The sequence below is a fragment of the Callospermophilus lateralis genome, chromosome 4 (assembly GCF_048772815.1).
Source record: "Callospermophilus lateralis isolate mCalLat2 chromosome 4, mCalLat2.hap1, whole genome shotgun sequence".
In the NCBI taxonomy this organism is placed as follows: Eukaryota; Metazoa; Chordata; class Mammalia; order Rodentia; family Sciuridae; genus Callospermophilus; species Callospermophilus lateralis.
This window is the reverse complement of record NC_135308.1, coordinates 158,706,449-158,723,990: the sequence shown is the minus strand read 5'-3', so window position 1 is coordinate 158,723,990 and position 17,542 is coordinate 158,706,449. Positions and strand designations below refer to the sequence as shown.

At 61.3% G+C, this 17,542-nt stretch overlaps 1 protein-coding gene across 1 annotated transcript in view; it reads right to left on the bottom strand.

Annotated features, from left to right (window-relative positions):
• Nucleotides 1-1,277: 1,277 nt before the first annotated feature.
• Cacna1i (calcium voltage-gated channel subunit alpha1 I) overlaps nucleotides 1,278-17,542 on the bottom strand; it is a 79,914-nt gene continuing 63,649 nt past the window's right edge. The window contains 14 exon segments of the mRNA XM_076853328.2: nucleotides 1,278-1,919; nucleotides 2,797-2,993; nucleotides 4,579-4,744; nucleotides 5,444-5,566; nucleotides 6,066-6,212; nucleotides 6,480-6,818; nucleotides 7,504-7,625; nucleotides 8,203-8,281; nucleotides 10,652-10,722; nucleotides 11,364-11,497; nucleotides 12,289-12,398; nucleotides 13,463-13,614; nucleotides 14,442-14,634; nucleotides 16,231-16,320. Of these exon segments, the coding sequence (XP_076709443.2) occupies nucleotides 1,278-1,919; nucleotides 2,797-2,993; nucleotides 4,579-4,744; nucleotides 5,444-5,566; nucleotides 6,066-6,212; nucleotides 6,480-6,818; nucleotides 7,504-7,625; nucleotides 8,203-8,281; nucleotides 10,652-10,722; nucleotides 11,364-11,497; nucleotides 12,289-12,398; nucleotides 13,463-13,614; nucleotides 14,442-14,634; nucleotides 16,231-16,320 (2,565 nt within the window).

Below are 17,542 nucleotides of genomic sequence, written 5' to 3'. Positions count from 1 at the left end.
ACAGGTTCAACACGTTATGTTTTTTCTAATAAATAATGGAAAAATGCATAACTATCCAAATAAAAACACCCGTCCAGAACCCGTTTGAAAAGCACTCCTACAGAGAGATCTGACCTTAGGGACAGTGAGACAGAGACCCAGGGATGGGCCACCAGGGGGTCGGAGGACCTGGGTCTCCAGGTGACCCCCTAGAGGGTGAAGGAGCTGAGGAGAGGGAGGGGGCTGGTCCCTAGGCCTGGGCAGGTGGCCCCCTGCTTAGAACCCCGTGGGACCTGCTGTACCCTGAACTCCACTAGGGAAGGAGAGGAGCTGCTGTGGGGGGTGAGCACAAGCCCAGAAACAGCTGCAGCCTGGGCTTATGCCGCAGCCACAGCAGTAAGTCCCACACAACTGACTGCCGAGTCCAGGGGCACCTGCACGGACTAGGTGGGTACCCTTGACCCTTGAAATCTGCCCAGTCCCCTTCATGTGTCCTCTATCCTATATAAGCAGCTATCCCAGCTCATGGCCTTCCAGGGGGCAGAAACCCACCCAGCAGAGTGCTCACTGAGGACAGGACTTCATTTGGCACTAGGGCCCCCTGCCAGCCTTGGAGCTGCCCGCTCCCTGACCCCTGCCCTTAGAAAATAGGACTACTCGCCCCTGATTTTCTAAAGAAAACATCTAACCGGTTGACTAAGGGAGTTTGTGTGCTCTGAGGTGTCTACAAAAGACTTCACAACAAGACAGAGGACAAGACAGACACCCCGACACTTGGGTGGAGGGGGATCTTAGCAGCGTCTCTCTTTAAAGGGAAAAAAAAGTGCACCCTGAATTGCACCTCTTCGGGGCCTGTCTCGGGGCTGCGGGCCTCTGAGCCCTGAGAATCCCTCCAGCTGCTCCCAACCCGGGAGCCACCCAAAATGCGGCTGCCCCGCGCGGGCAGGGCCATCCACCCTGGGAGGCCTGGCCCTAAGCAGCAGAGCGAGCCCCTGTCCAGGGCTCGGCCTTGCCCCCAACTCTAGCACTTTCTAGAAGTCATAAGCTCTCAGTAGAAAAAATAAATATATGCGTCTGTCTACGTGGATCTATGCTGCGTACAGATGCGTCTATGCGCCGAGGGGCCGGCCGCGCGAGCCCCGCTGGCCGACCCTCCTCAATCCCGGGCGCCAGGGCCCGGGCGGCCCCGCTCCGGGGTGGGGACCGAGTATTGCTGTCTGCTCCCTGGCTCCTGAGGTAAAAGAAGGTGAGACGGGGCGGGCGGGCGACAGTGGCGTCCGGCGCGGCCCCTGCGGCCCTCATCTCTTCCTCTTGCTCGCGGCGTCCGCCGCCTCCAGATCCCCGGGCGGCGGCTGCGGTTCGGGCGCCGCGGGGCCCAGGCCCGGGGCGGGCTGCGCCCGGCGCGGCGGGTCCTTGCTGCGGTCCGCGGCCCACGAGGGGCTGCGCGCCAGGCCGCGGGCGAGCGCGGCGCGGGGCGCGGGGCGCGCGGCCAGGCTGCTGGTGCTGCTGAACTTGCGCGCGGGCGTGAGGCCGGGCGGCGGCGGCGCGGGCGGCGGGCAGAAGAGCGACGTGAGCGACAGGCTGCTGAGCGTCTCCGAGTGCTCGCTGCCCGCGCCGCCGCCGCCCGCGCCGCCGCGGCCCTCCTCGTCCGACGGGTCCATGGAGTCGTGCAGGGTGCAGCCCGGGCTGGTGGACCCGCCGCTGCTGTGGCTGCGCTGGTGCGCGCGCAGCCCGCGCAGGCTGAACAGGCCGCGGCCCCGCAGGCTCAGCCGGCGGCGCGTGGCCGGCGACAGGCCAGCCCGCGGCCCGGCGGCCGGAACGGGCGGCCCCAGGGCGCGCCGCGGACTGTCGCTCAGGGTCAGGCTGTCCTCCAGCGTGGTCTGCAGGCTGCCCGCAGAGCTGCTGGGGCTGGCGTCCAGCGACGTGTCACTCACGGTGGCCTGCAGGAGGGAGGAGGGGCTGGGGCCTTCGGAGTCCCTAAGCTGGAAGGGGCCATCCTTCTGGGGTGGGCGCAGCCCCTCCAACCCTTCAGGAACTCCCAGGTCTCACAGCTTTGCCCTCTACCACACCTGAGCTTATGGGGGCTCGTGGCAGTCACTGCATGGGGCACCCGGTCCCTCTGCTCACTCAGTGGGCAGCCAGAGTCATCTTCTCAGACCCAAGTCAGAACCCAGCCCTGCCTTTCACAGGGGGCCCAGCCCAGTCCAGACATCTGATGTTGGGCCGAGGAGGTGGAGGCCCGCAGCAGGAGCTCACACCCACAGGGCCCCTGTCCTCCAGGCCCACCCTTCCACCAGCACCTCCCCACCTTCCTCAGGAAGGCCTCCAGCCCCCCACGCCCAGCCCCTCCTGTGCCCACTCTCCCAGCAGGCATCACTTCCCAATACACTGCACTGTGTAGACAGTTGTCTTCTCTGCGCCCACCGGGCTGCACACACTCCAAACAGGAGCTATCAGCCCTGGGGCAGGGAAACTGTGCCTGCTGCCTGCTGGGGCACACCACCTGGCACCCCAGGCACCCCAGGACACAGCCAGGGTCAGCCATCCCTGAATGGATAAATGAGGCAGGAGTGCCTGCCAGCCCCACCTCCACCACCACAAATGGTCTGCTGGCCTCTGCACTATGTGCTGTGGTCCTTCTGCACTATGTGCTGTGGTCCTTCTGTGTGCATGAAGACATGGGGGCTCTAGCTCCAGGCAGTCCAATACCCAGCAGCCCCACCTTCCACCTTTGCTCCCATCAAGCCCCTGCCACACCCACCCAGAGCCCCACCCCCCACAAAACCCCCTTCTGATGAACTCAGGGGGTGCCCATACCTGCCGGAGGAGCGTGCAGTTGACACTCGGGGACCGCAGGGATGCCCAGGAGCCCTGCAGGGCGATCTTGGGGAGGGTCCCAGGGCCAGCGCCCTTATCCTGCGCTTTCTGGCTGGCAGACACAGCCGGGTGGAAGAACTCGGCAGGCATGGTCAGCAGTGGGCTGGAGGCATCTGGGGAATAGGGGGTGGGGGGCGCTGCCGAGGAGAAAAGAGACAGAGCTGGGGCAGGCTCGGGCTGCAGGTGGCCCTGAAGGCTGGGCGCTGAGCAGGCTCTGACGGGGTTGCCAGGGAAGGGCCACAGAGAGTCCTGCTCTCTGAGCCTCAGTCAGCCAACTGTGACAGCAGGAAGCACTGAGCCAGCCAGAGTGACTCCTGGAGGACAGGTACTGAGCAGAGCCACAGCTTTAGGAGCCAAGCAGACCAGGTTTAAAGCCTGACCATGTCTCTTCCTGTGAAAACCAGACCAGATGCTACCTGGAGGCATCCAGCAGGCCCTGAATAAGCAGCAGCGGCAGAGTCTCCACCCAGAACCAAGTATTCTTAAGTGCTGACTCCCTAGCAATAGCTACCCTCAGGCCTGACACCCCAGGGGCCTGGCCCTCTAGGACAACAGTCAGGGCTGACCTTCCCAGCTCTGGGCAGGGGCCTGCACTGGCTGAGCCCAGCAGACAGAAGCTGCAGGGTCTGGCAGTCGGCTGTGCTGGGGATGGACAGAGAGGCACAGGTTGGTGAGCCTGAGGCCAGGGCAGGGCTTGGGTGTGCTGGGGAGGACAAGCAGCAGCAGCCTCCCCACAGTCCCCTCCACACCTTTCAGGATGGGGTGGGCACAGGATTTGGAAATATATAAGTAGGCACCCCAGATGGCCACACAGCCTGAATGTCCCCAGGTGGGATCCCTAGTCTACACGGCTTTATTGTTTAAGGAAAAAGGCAACAGAAACGGTTCACTAAGGGGATGAGATTCCATTCAATCAAAAAGGCTCTTGGGTCCGACCCTATGCCCAGATTTTTACTTCAAGAAGTCTGGTGGGGGCTGGGGCTCAGGGGTAGAGCGCTTGCCTAGCAAACCCAAGGCACTGGGTTCGATCCTCAGCACCATGTAAAAATAAAATAAAGATATGGTGTCCACCTACAACTAAAAAGTAAGTATTAAAAAAAGAAGTCTGGTGGTCTCGGCACCTCAGCCACCATGTCCAGCAGAGATGCTATTAGCTTTAGTGAGGGTCCTTGGAGAAGCACCTACCTACCCCAGTACCTCAGAGGCACCCAGGGCAGACATTTCAAAAGAGGCCTTGGGGTGGGCTCAGAGTCTGGGGTCTCTCTTCTGCTGGATTTCTTTTCTCTGCTCTGTTCCCCAGAAAGTGTTGTGAACCTGTCACCCTCCAAGACGACTACAGGCAAAGGTGAGCCCAAGGGACAGGCAAGCTCAGTCCCCTACCTCTACAAAACAACTCAATAATCAGGCAGCTTTCCTTCTGCTTAACAAAGAGAGCTGTGTGAACAACCTGCTTCCCTTTTCACCACAGCTCCCAGGAACCTCAGCATTAGCTTAGCCCAGCTTCTATTATAATTATTATCTCATCTCTGGAGCATTTGGCTCTTGATATTTTATCATAATTATATCAAACCTCAGAGTCTATCTCATTGTCAGATATCCATCTGGTTCTTTCTGGAATAAATATAACAGTCTGGGCAAAAATACCAAGGAAAAACTCAACCACCTCGGTCTGAAGCAGATGCCCAAGATCAGGCTCGGGGGGCTGGGGGCCCCATCCCTCACCTTGGCTGCTCTCGTGTTTCAGCCAGGACCGGACAGGGTTGAACGGGATTGCCTCCATCTCACACAGGAAGTTCTCTGCACCCGTGGACATGGCCATGTTGGACAAGGGGAAGAAACACTCGCCCAGGTCCCCCACCCGTGTGAGCTCAGGCGGGTCCAGCTCACCCTGCAGGAAAGGAGGTGGACAGGTCAGGAAGGTGGAGGGGGGACAGAGGCTGGGCCTGCCGCAGCCACCTCATGGCCCTGCTGCTCTGTCCCTGGTTCCGTCTGCCCTGGATGCCTGGAAGGCCCACCTCCCCTCCCTCACCCTCAATACCGCCACCTTCCCATCTCTCAGCGGAAGGGCCCCTCCTCCAGGCAGCCCCCTCCAACACCCCAACCAGTGGTTCCCCATTTTCTCTCCTCTTGACTCTTAGATCCTTGAGGGCAGCAGATCCCCCTCATCCTCTGGAACCAAGAGCCTGTGCAGACCCTGGCCCAGGGCAGAAGCCAAGCCAAGGGCAGTGGAGGCAAGGGCACAGGAGGAGAGGCCACAGCAGCCTCCCTGTCGCATGCCGTGGGTGGCCCTTCCCTCTGCTGAGCCTCTGTCTGTACATCTGTAAATGGGGGCATGACCCTCTCTGGCCACAGCACTGAGCTCTGGCATTCCTCAGCCCCGCAGCCCAAGGTGGCCCTGCCTAGCAGTTCCTCCAGAGCTACCTGGATGCCCCTCAAGACAGGTGGACTCGGACCCCCAGATTTCCACGACTTGTTCTCAGAGTCAAGGGCGACTAACTAGGCTGCACCCTGCCTGAGCCCAGCCACTGCGCACCCCAAATCCTGCCGGAGGGCAGCAGAGGGTGCAGGGGCCCTGGGGGCTGCTCACCTTGCTGTCCTTGGGGCCAGGCGGGCAGACCGCGGGCTCCTCGAGGCTCAGGTCGTCACCTAGCAGGATGGACGAGGACCTGTCCGAGTTCAGGGAGAAGGCCTCCGTCTCGGCCAGCTGCACCTGGGAGAGAGACGGCGCCTGGTCACCTGTGGCGGGGGCAGCAGGCCTGGGAAGCAGAGCACCCGGTGACGGGACTCAGGGAGGACAGAGGGCAGTGTTCAGAGAGGTCGAGGGGCCTGTTGGGCACAGTGACCACGATGTGACACGGGGTCACCTCTGAGGGGAACCAGGCCTGGCAGCCCACCTCCAAGTGCCCGTGGAGGCTGGGCCAGGTCGGCTCCTGTCGCCTGGGTGGACTTCCTGCTCAGTGTGTCACAGGCAGGGCCCAGAGACCCTGGGAACTTGTGGCCACTGATCTCACCTGATCTGATCTCTGAGGCTGGGGCTCCCCAGCGAGAGCCCTGTGCCCCCCACCCCAGAGAGACAGGGAGCTGTGGGGACGGGGGCAGAGGCCACCTGCCCAGCCTCCAGGACCACGTGGCTCTGGGGCCCAGAGCAGGACCCCTACAGGCCTCACGGCACCCACACGAGGACCAGCCTCCTCCCTGGCTGCTGCTACCTCCTGTTGGTCATGGTGACACTTCTCGCAGCCGGCAGGCGAGGCGTAGTGGTGGAAGATGGAGCCAGACAGGTTGTCGATGATGGTCAGCTCCCCCTCCAAGGAGTCCTTGATGATTAAAGAGACGCTGTCCAGCCACAGGTTCTCCTAGGCGGACGGGGACGGGGTGGGGACAGGTGGGATTATCGACCGGGTCCCGGGACTGCGGGTGGGTGGGGCAGAGCTGCCCTCCCGGTCTCTGCGCCCGTGGCCTGGACCCTGTCCCCTCGTCACAGGGTCACCCCTTTTGGAGCTGAGCATGATGGGGCCCCAAAAGACAGAGGTCTCTGTAGGAGGCCTCCCCAGCCCCACTGTCCCCCAGCCCACAGTGCCCGCCTCCTGGGGACCCTGGCGCCCTCGGAGGCGGCCACCCACCTGGGCTGGGGAGTAGCAGCGCCGGCACAGGCGGCCCTCGGCGTCACCCCCGCCGCCCGCCCCCCCTGGCCCTCGGCCCGGGGCCCCCGGGGAGCTGGGGGGCGGCCGAGGGCTGGGGCCCAGGCCATGTGCCATCTCCAGCTCGATCTCGGCGTCCATCTCGGCGTCCTCCTGCGCCTCCTTGTTGCTGTCGTCCAGGTGTTTCATGAGCACGGCCACCACCACGTTGATGAGCACGAACTGCGCAGTGAGCACGAAGCTGACGAAGTACAGCGGCGACACGAACTGCAGGCTGCTCAGGCAGCTGTGCTCCTCCTGCGTGCAGTCCCGCAGCGTGTCCTGCGGGCGGGAGCCGTGAGGTGACAGCCCGGGGTCCGACCCCCCCAGGTCCTCACGGCCCCCACCCCACCTGGCTTGTGGTGGCATCTGCCTGCCTCGGCTTCAGCTGGGTCCCTGGTGGCCCTGCCACCTCCCGGCTCACTCCACCCACTTCACCCCCTGCTTCCCAGGGCCACCATCAGGCCCAACCAGGACATCCAGGGGTCTTCTAAGGGGTCTGTCCCTGCCGTCTGGCTCTTAGGTCACCTCAACCCCCAACCAACAAAGCAGGGGAGGTCTCGCCACCTGCCGGCGCCCCTGTGAGGGGGCTGCTCCTCCCGCCTCCTCCCAGCCGCCCTGATGTCCCCTCACTTGCTGGGGTCATTCTAGAGAGGCCCATGTGGGATGTGGAAAGGGACACTCGGCTGCCAGTCTCCACCCAAGGAGGCCAGCGGGTGACAAATGGTGCCTCCCCATGTTCCACCCTCCCGCCCCCCTCTTGCAGAGGCCCTAGAGGACGGCACTCCCTATCCTGGCCTCAGAGCCACCTTGCTGGGCCGCAGGGCCCCAGGCAGGTTCCTCTGCTCCTCTCCTGTGTGCAAGAGGATGCTGGGTGTGCAAGAGGGCGCGGCGACCAGCAGGAGTGGCACCTGCACTCAGTTCAGAACACCCCCCCAGCCTCCCTCCCCAGCCCGCCCACAAGCACCTTCATGATCCCGTTCCAGTTGTCGCCTGTGGAGACCTGGAAGAGCGTGAGGAAGGCCATGCCGAAGTTCTCAAAGGTGGCGTGCCGGCTCATGCCCTCGCAAGGGTTCTCGTCATTGCAGACTGAAAGCAGAGAGGGGCTCAGCCCGTCCCGCAGACAGAGCCCCCTGCACGGCCCAACCTGAGGGGGCCCCCAGCTTCCTCCCAGATTCCCCACCGTGACCCCCAGTGCGTGCAGACTGCCCACAGCTAGAGACACCAGGCTAGGGAGGTGCTACGCAGGCTGGGGCTCAGGTTCAGGAGCATCCAGCTTCTCCTCCAACCCGAGAATCAGGGGCTGAAAGAGGATGGGGTGGGGTAGGGGCCAGCCCCTCAGGGAACCCACTTTCTGGAGCTAACCTTGGGGCTGATCCAAGGGCTGAGCTCAGTGCCACGCTGCCCTCTGCCCTGCCTGGGCCCCTCTGCCTGCTGGGGAGGTCCTGGCTGAAGTTGGACACTGGCCCAGGAGCAGGGGATGACAGGGTCCCTGGGGACCAGACAGCTGGGGCCTAGGGGACCACCACCGGCCAGGAGCACAGGTGGGCCAGGGGCCACCCATAGAAGCTCAGGCTCCGCCCACCGGGGCATCTCCCAGTACAGTGACAGAGTGGAGGGGTGGTTCAGGCTCCCCCAGGCTGCCAGGGCCTCAGGGGTCACTCACCCAGCTTCCCAAAGAGCTCCACCCCCAGGGCGGCGTAGATGAAGAAGAGCAGCATAAAGAGGAGGCCCAGGTTGCCCACCTGCAGGGAGAGGCAGGCGGGGCCAGTGGTCAGCGGCAGAGGGGCTGGGGGGGCAGAGGGCAGGGGAGGGCAGGGGCGGCGGCCCTGGCCAGGGAGGGCCCAGCTGTGTGCCCATGGCTGCCCCCGCGACCTCCTGGAGGGTGGGCAGGACAGCAAGGGCACAGAATAATGAAACGCTAGCCAAGTCTTCACCTGTTTCCACACCCGGCTGGCTCATTCCATCCCTGAACCATCCTCCCAGGCCACGCCCACCCACGCCCCTCGGCCACGGGGAGTCTGCAGCAGTGCCACCTTTTTGCGAAGCCCGCCTGGATTCCCCTGGTGGAATGAACACACCCCGACAGCACCACTGTAACAGGTGTGCCCTGGCACTGTCCTCTGCAGGTCTGGGAAGACCCTGCTCCTAAGGACTGGGTGAAGTCCGCTGTGGCTCCTCAGGCCAGCGCGGGGCCGCAGTGAGGAACAGACAACCCTCACGGCCCGCAGCCCGTGGGCACAGAACACTAGAGACAGACGCAGCCAGCGTGGCGACCCACGGCTCCCGCGGGAGGACAAGCCCCAGATTCCAAACCCAGTTCCATCCGCCCGCCTGAGACCGCCTAAGGCCCATCTGTCCCTGCCCTGGAAATGCCATCCCTCCCGGGCCCTCCGAAGGCGCTGTGAGTGGGATCAGGCGCGTTCCTGCTAATTGCTGAAAGCGAGCCCCTGATCACGAAGGCTCCAGAGCAGCTTCCTTCCCAGCCGCTCTCCAAGCCGGTGTCTGGCTCATTAAATCACGTTCAGTTCACTAATGAGACAAGCACTCAGTGAGCACCTCCGAGGCCAAGCTGGAGGCCCAGCTGGAGGCCCTGGGAGCTGAGAAGGATCCGGCTTGGCAGAGGCCCTCGCAGCTCAGCTTGTCGCCCTGCTCAGGCCCAGGGTTGGGGGCTCCTTAACCAGGGTCCCTTCACCTTCCCATCAGTCTTCTCCCTCCACCCCAGCACCCCAAGGCCTGGATGGCCCGGGCAGCCTCCTCCCTAGCCTCCCTGCCTCCACTCTCCCCTCCATTCTCCTCACAGTCATCAGGGCAACTTTCTAAAAGGCCTCCCTTGCCCAGACCCTCCTGTGGCACCCCGTCCCTGCAGGATAACGTCCAAGTTTACTGCCTCAGAACCCAGGTCTTCTGTCCTGGCCTGGGGTTCCCCTCCCAGCCTGATCTTGAACCTGGGACTTCAGTCCTGTGGAAAAGGACCCCGTGGTACCTTTGTACACCCTGTTCCCTCTGTCTTTGCTCAATGACTCGTCCTCGCGCCTCAAAGCCCAACTCCTGGGTCACCTCCTCTGAGGAGCCTTCCCTGAGGCCTCCTCCCTCTGCACGGAAAGGGTCAAGGTCTCCTTTCCACCAGGCTTCACGTACCACTGAGGAAATGTCCACTGTCCACACGGCAGATGTCGTGGGCAAGCTCTGCCCCCGACCCTTGGACACACTATACTTGTCATGTGCTCTCCTAAAGTGCTGACGTGACTGTGATGACCACCGTCTGCCTCCTACGGAAAGCTGGATCCTCCTGGACCTCCACGTGCCCCGCGCCAGCACAGCACTGGGGGCCAGGACAGGGTGCTCAGGGTCAGAGCTCAGGAGAGGGGCGCAGCAGGGAGCCAGGAGGCTGGGCACCCACCACCACACCGGCTCCCACCTCCGGCTGCTCAGCCGGCACCGCGTGGAGCAGGCTCTGCTCGTGCAAAGCTGCCCCGGCCTCACTGCCAGCACCCCGCTCCACGGGCAAGGAGACCGAGACAGGAGGTCAGACGCATGCCTTGATCCCAGGCCTGGAGGCTCCAGCTCACTTCCTGCTGCACACCCCCAAGCTCTGCACCCCACCCCTGCCATCTCCCATGGGTGAGGGGGAAGCCCATCTCTGAGCGAATGCCCTTCCTCTCCCACCAGACAGGAGGAGAGCCCGTCACCCTCCCTCTGTAGCCGGGCTGCCAGGAAGCTCACACTAAACTTGAGAAGAGAACCCACAGGCGTCTCCAGCAAGGCCCCCACCTCCCTGGGCCGTCTTCATTCTTATTCTGAGTGTGCTGTGTCTACACCGCTGGTCTTAAGACCCCAAAGGCCCTTGAGACTGGGTAAGTCCTAATGAATCAGTGAGTGCCCAGGGGGCTCAGCGCCCAGGCCACCTAAACGGAGCCCCGGGCACTGGGGAGAGGGTGGCAGTGGGGCCTGGCACAGATCAAGGGACTTTTCTGACTGCTCAAGGTCCCCCTCCCAGGCCAGGGTCTCATTCTGACCCCTCCCTCCACACCACGGGCCATGCCTTCCAGGTGAGCCTCAGAGTCCCCTCCCCTGCGTGGCCTCCCACAGGTTCCTCCTGGAGCAACTCTTACCTGGGGCAGAGCCTGCACCACGGTGTCCAGCAGGGCCCGCATCCCCGTGGCCATCTTCAACAGCTTCAGCACTGTGGGTGACACGCAGCCCGCTGGCTCAGCCCAGCCCCAAGGGACCGACTGTGCACAGCACGTGCAGGTGTGTGCGCCGGGGACGGGTGGGACGTGGGGGAGCGTGCAAGCTGAGGCTTCCCTGCCCGTGGCTGCCCCTGGATGCCATGTCTGGGGTGTGCACAGCCCGAGGTGGGGACGTGGGTGTGAAGAAGCCATAGGGAGTGGGTCCACGCAGGTGGGAAGGAGCGTGTCATTATCCCCGAGGAGGCAAAGGCAGCCATCGTGAGCACCCAGGTCCCCTCATCCCCTCCGGCGGAGGAGGACTCCAGTCTCTCCTGAGTCTCTGCGCGCCCTCCCCACCTCTGGGGTCAGAGGAAGTGCTGAGGACTGAGTGTCCCCAGCCCAGCTTGGCAGAAATGCCAGGCAGCCACCAGAGCTCTGTCAGTCTGAGGCTAGACACAGGGACCATGGTGTGACGAGGTGGCAGAGGGTGGGCACAGGTGCGAGGGGGTGGGCGCTTCCCGACTCCTGCTCTGCTCGAAAGGGATCCCTCATGTCACCCCGCCGTGTAGACTCCCCCTGGGAATGGGGTGTCTCATCCTGCCCCTACTTGCCCCCCCCCCCGCCGTTCCCTGCCCTGGCAGCCCCTGCCCCTCACCCCGGGCAATGCGCAGAACCCGCATGATGCGGATGATGGTGGGGTTGATGGGCAGGGCGGCGTTGATCTCAATCTCCTCCAGCGTGATGCCCATGACGGACAGCAGCACGATGGCCAGGTCCAGCTGGTTCCACCTGCTCGACAGGCAGGGGGCAGGAGTGGGTGTCAGGGGAGGAGCGCTCTGGTCCAGACTCACGGTAGCTGGGGAGCCTCCAGGGTTCTACCCTCCTATTGTGGCCCTCTGGGATCTGTGGCCACCTTCCCAATTAGCCTCCAAATGCACTGAGTCCAGTCCCCTCTCTATGCCCCCATGACCTCTGCTCCCCAAGCAAGGGGTCAACCAAGCTAAATAAACATCTCTGGCCTCCTTCAGGGTAAGAGGCATAGAGCTCCAACTTCTAAATCTCAATCTTATTTTATTTTTTTGGTCCTGGGGATTGAACTCAGGGGCACTCGACCACTGAGCCCCATCCCCAGGCCTACTCTGTATTTTATTTAGAGACAGAGGCCTCACTGAGCTGCTTAGTGCCTCACCATTGCTGATGCTGGCTTTGAACTCGAGATTCCCCTGTCTCTGCCTTCGGAGCCGCTGGGATTACAGGTGTGTGTCACCGCGCCCCGCCTAAATCTCAATCTTGAGCCCACCTTTTCCCTTGGACCCACTAATCATCTCTCTGAGCCTCACTTGTTCCCTCTGGAAAGGAAGACTAGCATGCGGGCTTGGAGGCTGAGGGGAGCCTGGTGGAATGCCCTGCACCCTAAGGTGAGACCTAAGCACTTCCTACTCAGGGATATAGGCAGCCACTGGGAGCCCCTGGCCATCAATGTCTAGGTGCTTATTGGTTCCCCTCTGGCTTCTCCAGGTCTCTCAAAAGGCCAGGACTGCTTCCCCACCCTGCTGCACCCACCCAGCCCAGTCACTCACCGGTCCTTAAAGAAACGTCTCAGGCCAAATGCCACCAGCTTCAGCACAGCCTCCAGTACAAAGACTGTGGTAAACATGTAGTTGCAGTACTTGAGGGCTGTCTCCAGGGACTACCAGGGAACAAAGAGAAGCATGATCCAGAGCCCAAACCTTGCCCCAACAACCTTTTGCCAGTCAGAAAATCTCTGCCTTTTAGGAAAGAATTTAGCCCATTCATGTTTAGTACAAATATATGCATATATACATGGGCACCTTTCCAATGGGCGCACACACACACACAATCTGTATGTGTGTGTGTGTGTATATATATGTTTATATGTATGACTACATATATTTGCTTTATTCCTTCCATCTTCTTTAATGTAGATTATTCATTTTTTTCATTGTTGTTCCCTATTCCTTACTGTGTTGGCCTGGTGCAGCTGGTCCTCTTTGGAGGCAGTCTGGGTAAGCAGTTAAGGACTTCCTAACTGGACTGCATAGATTTGAATCCTGGCTTAACATTTACTCCTTATTCACTGTGTGACCTTAGGTGAGTTCTTGGTCCCTATGACAATTTCTTAACCTGATTGTGGAAAATAACAGCACCTGTCTTGGGAAATTACTGTGAAAATTAAATGAGCTAATGTTCAGTGCTGGGTACAGCATGAATCCCTGGTGAATGTGAGCTGTGGTTATTCCGTTTCTTCGTGTCAGTTTGGAAGTTCTCCGTGTCTGTTCTGTCCTACAGGGTCTCCTTCCTTTCCCTTCATCCATAACAGTGCTACCACTCGGAATTCCTCCCCTGGAGGCTCTTCCCCCTTTTCCTCCCAACTCATTAAGTTGAGGTTTTCAGAATGCACTTGCTCCTCACATTCTCCTCATGCACCCTGTCTGCAATTCTAGGAACCGGTCACGCTGTCCCAAATGTCACCTCCCCCACCCACCAGGCACACGTGGCCTTTCCCTCTGACAATTCCATTGCAGGCATCTGCCCTACCAAGCTGTGAGCTCCCTGGGGCGAGGCTGTCTGGAGCCTCCTCCCCCTGCAGTGCCCAGCACAGGGCCCCACATGGAGGGGTGACTCAGATCCTGCTATCAGCTGACCCCATGTCCACACTGTCCCTGTGGTGGGGTCCTGCTAAGGCCCCATTCTCACCCTGTGACTGTGAGCTGGGAGCAACCCTGGGCTCACCGTGGGCTGGTTGTAGTGCTCCAGGGACATGGTGACCACATTGAGGCAGATGATGAAGGTGATGAAGATGTCCAGGTAGTGGCTGGTGCACATGGAGTGGATGAGCAGCCGCGTGTGACAGTAGGTGGCGTAGTAGGGCAACCTCTGGGCCTCTGCAGTGGGGAGAATGGCCCCAGACCACAGTTGGAACCAAGGGGAAGGGGACAGAGCACAGAGGGGCCGGTGCTGGGGGTGGGAAACCCCCTGGTCACCCAGGCCCTGGAGCAGAGTGAGGCCCCCCAGCCAAGGTGCCAGGAGGGGAAGAGTGAGAAGTGGTGGAGGGCGGCCAAGGGGGCAGGACACAGATTCTCACCAAACACCCCAAACATGGCCTCAGCAGGGACTCTGGCTCTGCTGCCAGATGTGGGTGGACAGGGGGCCCATGGCTCAGGGCCAGGCATCCAGGTGTTGGGTTTTTTGTTTTTGTTTTTGCTGTTGTTGTTGTTGTTGTTGTTGTTGTTTGTCACTGGGGATTGAACTCAGGGGCACTGGACCACTGAGCCACATTCCCAGCCCTAGTTTGTATTTTATTTAGAGACAGGGTCTCGCTGAGTTGCTTAGCTCCTTGCTTTTGCTGAGGCTGGCTTTGAACTCTGGAACCTCCTGCCTCAGCCTCCGGAGCCACTGGGATTACAGGCGTGCACCACCAGGCCTGGCCAGATTTTTTTGGTTTTGCCCTCTGCCTGGACTGAACCACCTCCAGCCCTGTCCTTGTTGATGGTGGGATCACCCATCCAACCCTAGTGGACTCGAGCCACCTGGTCAGGCAGAAGCAGGGACAAAGGGCCGCGTCCCACCACCGGGATCACATTCTTTGTTCCTTCCAGCTCCATGGAGGCTGGAGTTAGGCCCAAGCCTCGGTTCCAGAGGAGCATCAGCTGGGGTCATGGGGCCTGGTTGGGCGACAGCACACACCCCGGCCCTCGCGCTGCCCACTCACTGCGCCGCTTCTTCTCCAGGCGCCGCAGCCGCTTCTCCTCGCGCCGCCGCGCCTCCTCCGCCTCCTGGTGCTGTCGGCACTTGTGGAAGTTCTCCACCACCACGCCCACGAACATGTTGAGCACGAAGAAGCTGACGATGAGCAGGAAGGAGATGAAGTACAGCAGCATCCAGGGGTTGTGGTTGGTCACAGGCTGCGGGGAGCAGAGCCAGGGCTGAGAGCTGAACGCACACCACGGGGCCACGCGGGCACCGACCTCGCCCGGCCTGGGCGTAAAGGGGGACTGAAGCAGCGGCTTCCAGGGCAGCTGTGAGGTTTGAGCGAGGCTGTGGGCAGAGCGTGCGCACCCCTGGCCCAGGAAGGGACTCAGCACAGAGAACCCTTCTCCTTCCCGAATCTAAATGCTGGCTCCTGGGCACATCCACCTGCCCTCTCACTCACCTAGCCATCCACTTACCTCGGCAAGCATCCAGCCTCCACCCACCCACTTATCCATCCATCCATTCACCCATTCATTCATCCACTTATCTATCACCCACCCCTTCACTTATCCATCCATCCATCCACCCATCCACTTATCTGTCCGTCCATCTATCTATCTGTCCATACACCCACCCACTTATCCATCCATATACCTATCAACTGATCCATCATTCATCCACCCACCCTTCAGTTATCCAACTATCCAACTATCCATTCATCCACTTATCCATCCACCCATCCATCCATCCATCCACTCACCCATCTGTCCATCCACTTATCTGTACGTCCATCCATGCACTTGTCCATCCACCCACCCACCCTTCACTTATCCAACCATCCAGTTATCCACCCCTCCCCAGCCCCACTCCACTCACACATACGCACACATATAAACACACCTATACACACATTTACCCATTCAACCAGAAACAAGGCAGCCAGCAGAGGGGCGGGCACTGCCTGGCAGTCTGCTCGTGCCCATGTACTGCTGGGGTGGGGGACAGAGCACACAGCAGGTGCAGGAAGGTGCCTCCAAGTGTCCTCCCCCCCCCAGGTAGGACATAAGGATAAGAGCCAGAGGCCACTTACAGGCCTGGAATCCCTGCAGCCCGACTCCTCCAGAGTGGGCCTGTCCTGACCTAGACGCTGGCCCTGCTCCCCCCAGCCAGCCCCTCAAGCTCCCTAGGTCTGGACACAGCCAACCCTGGTCAGCGTGTGTCTTGCCTGAAGTCACTACCTAGACGCAGAGGGGACCTCTGGAGCCAAGGCCCAGGCTTTCTCTCAGGCCCAGACTTCTCCCCGACCCTTTCCACCCTGTCCCTATCCCCAGGCCCACCCTCACCCCACAGCCCAGGAGGGGCCCCCGGCATCCTGAGCAGCAGGACACGCCACTCTCCATGGCTCCCTGTGCCCTCAGGACGAACTCCTGCCCCTTGCCATGGCCAGGGGGTCTCATGGACACTCAGCTCTCCTGGCCTCCTGCCTCCCCGTGACTCTTGCCTGGGACCTGCTCTCCCTCAGCAGGCTGGTCAGCCCTCCCTTCTGCACTTGGCCTCCTCCCCCAGAGTCTGTGCCCCTCTGGGCAGGAGCCAGCTGGGATTCCTCTGTGCAGAGCAGGGGGTTCTAGAAGGGAAGGGAACCATGGCGTACACTAACACTGGGTGAGGATCAGCCAGGACCTGAGGGTGTGCTGGGGCTGACCACGGGGAGACACCAGAGCCACTGGCACAGGCTGCAGACCACTCAGACCCCAACAGTGACCTGCCCCTCCCTGCTGTTCAGCCCCACCCTGCCCCACAATGCCCACCTGCTGGTCCACAGCCACGGCATCCAGTCCGTTGTACATGATGTTCACCCAGCCGTCCTTGGAGGCCAGGACAAAGAGGGACATCAGAGCCTGGAAGACAGGGGAGGGAGGGCACGGGGTGAGGGACAAGGGGGCTCAGGCCACACCTGCATCTCCAGCTCTCCATTGTTATGCCTTTGGGAGACGGAGGGACAAAGAGGGCTTCCCTGTGTGGCAGAGCTATGCTCTCAATCCACAAACCTTCCTGAGGACCTACTGTGTGCTCGCCATGTGCCCTATAGCTACTGTTGCAGGAAGAAGAGCCCAGGGTCTGAGTTCCAGCTGCAGTCCTGAGATTAACCAGTCATGTGATCACAAACACAAAAACTTGTGTGCTCCTGTTCCTCACCCACCAATGGGAACCAGTAAATGCCGCTGGGAGGAGCCACTGAGATTTTAAATGAGAAGCTTTCTGACAACTCCGGGGGTGCTCCCTAGGCCGCCCTCGGCATCTTGAAGTCAGGATCTCATGAGAGAGAAGCCAGGATCCCTGGCTTACCGCCCGGCCTTTGCCACTCACTGGCTGGGCGACCTGGGGCAAATTCCTTAAGGTCTCTGGGTCTGTAAAATATGAAAAGGGGATGGTCCACGGGAGACAGCCAGCCAGGGCTCCCACATGGATGTCAGGCCAGAGTCCTCGTGTCCTTCAACTGGGTCACAGGCTGGTCCCAAAGCACCCAGCACACAACCTTGCACACAGCAGGTGCTTAACCAAGGTTTTCTGCACTGAACTGGAGTGAGGGCTCCTGTGCTGTCCTTGGAGAGCAGAGCACAGGGGGGTTAGGGGCCACAAGGCCCCCACATAACCAGGGCTGCCCGGGAAGCCCCCTCCCCAGGGCAGAGGGTCACACCTTCCCTTGTGCTCCAGCCACCCTGGGCCACGAAGCCAGGCCCTGCCCGGCCCACCCTTCCACCCTCTAGGGCACAGCTCCCATCCTCTTCCCTGCCAGGTGGGGAGTGGTGCCCCCAAAGTGCTCAGGCCGAGTGGCAGGCAGGCAGGGGACAGCGAGGAAGTACAGGAGGCCCCTAGATGCCAAGGCCCCCACCGCTGTGCCCACTGAGAGTTGAGGATGCAGGACAGACAGGATCTAGAACTTCCTGAGGGAACACAGGAAGTGCCCCCCAGGGAGTCAACCAAGACTCAGCGCTGAGCACACCCGCTCAGGGCTCCGGGGAGTCAGCCTGGGGTCAAGTGCAACCAGATTGGAAAGACCAGGTCCTTCCAAAGGAGGCAGGAGCCGGCGCTAGGTGGGGACCTGGGACCAGGAGCAAG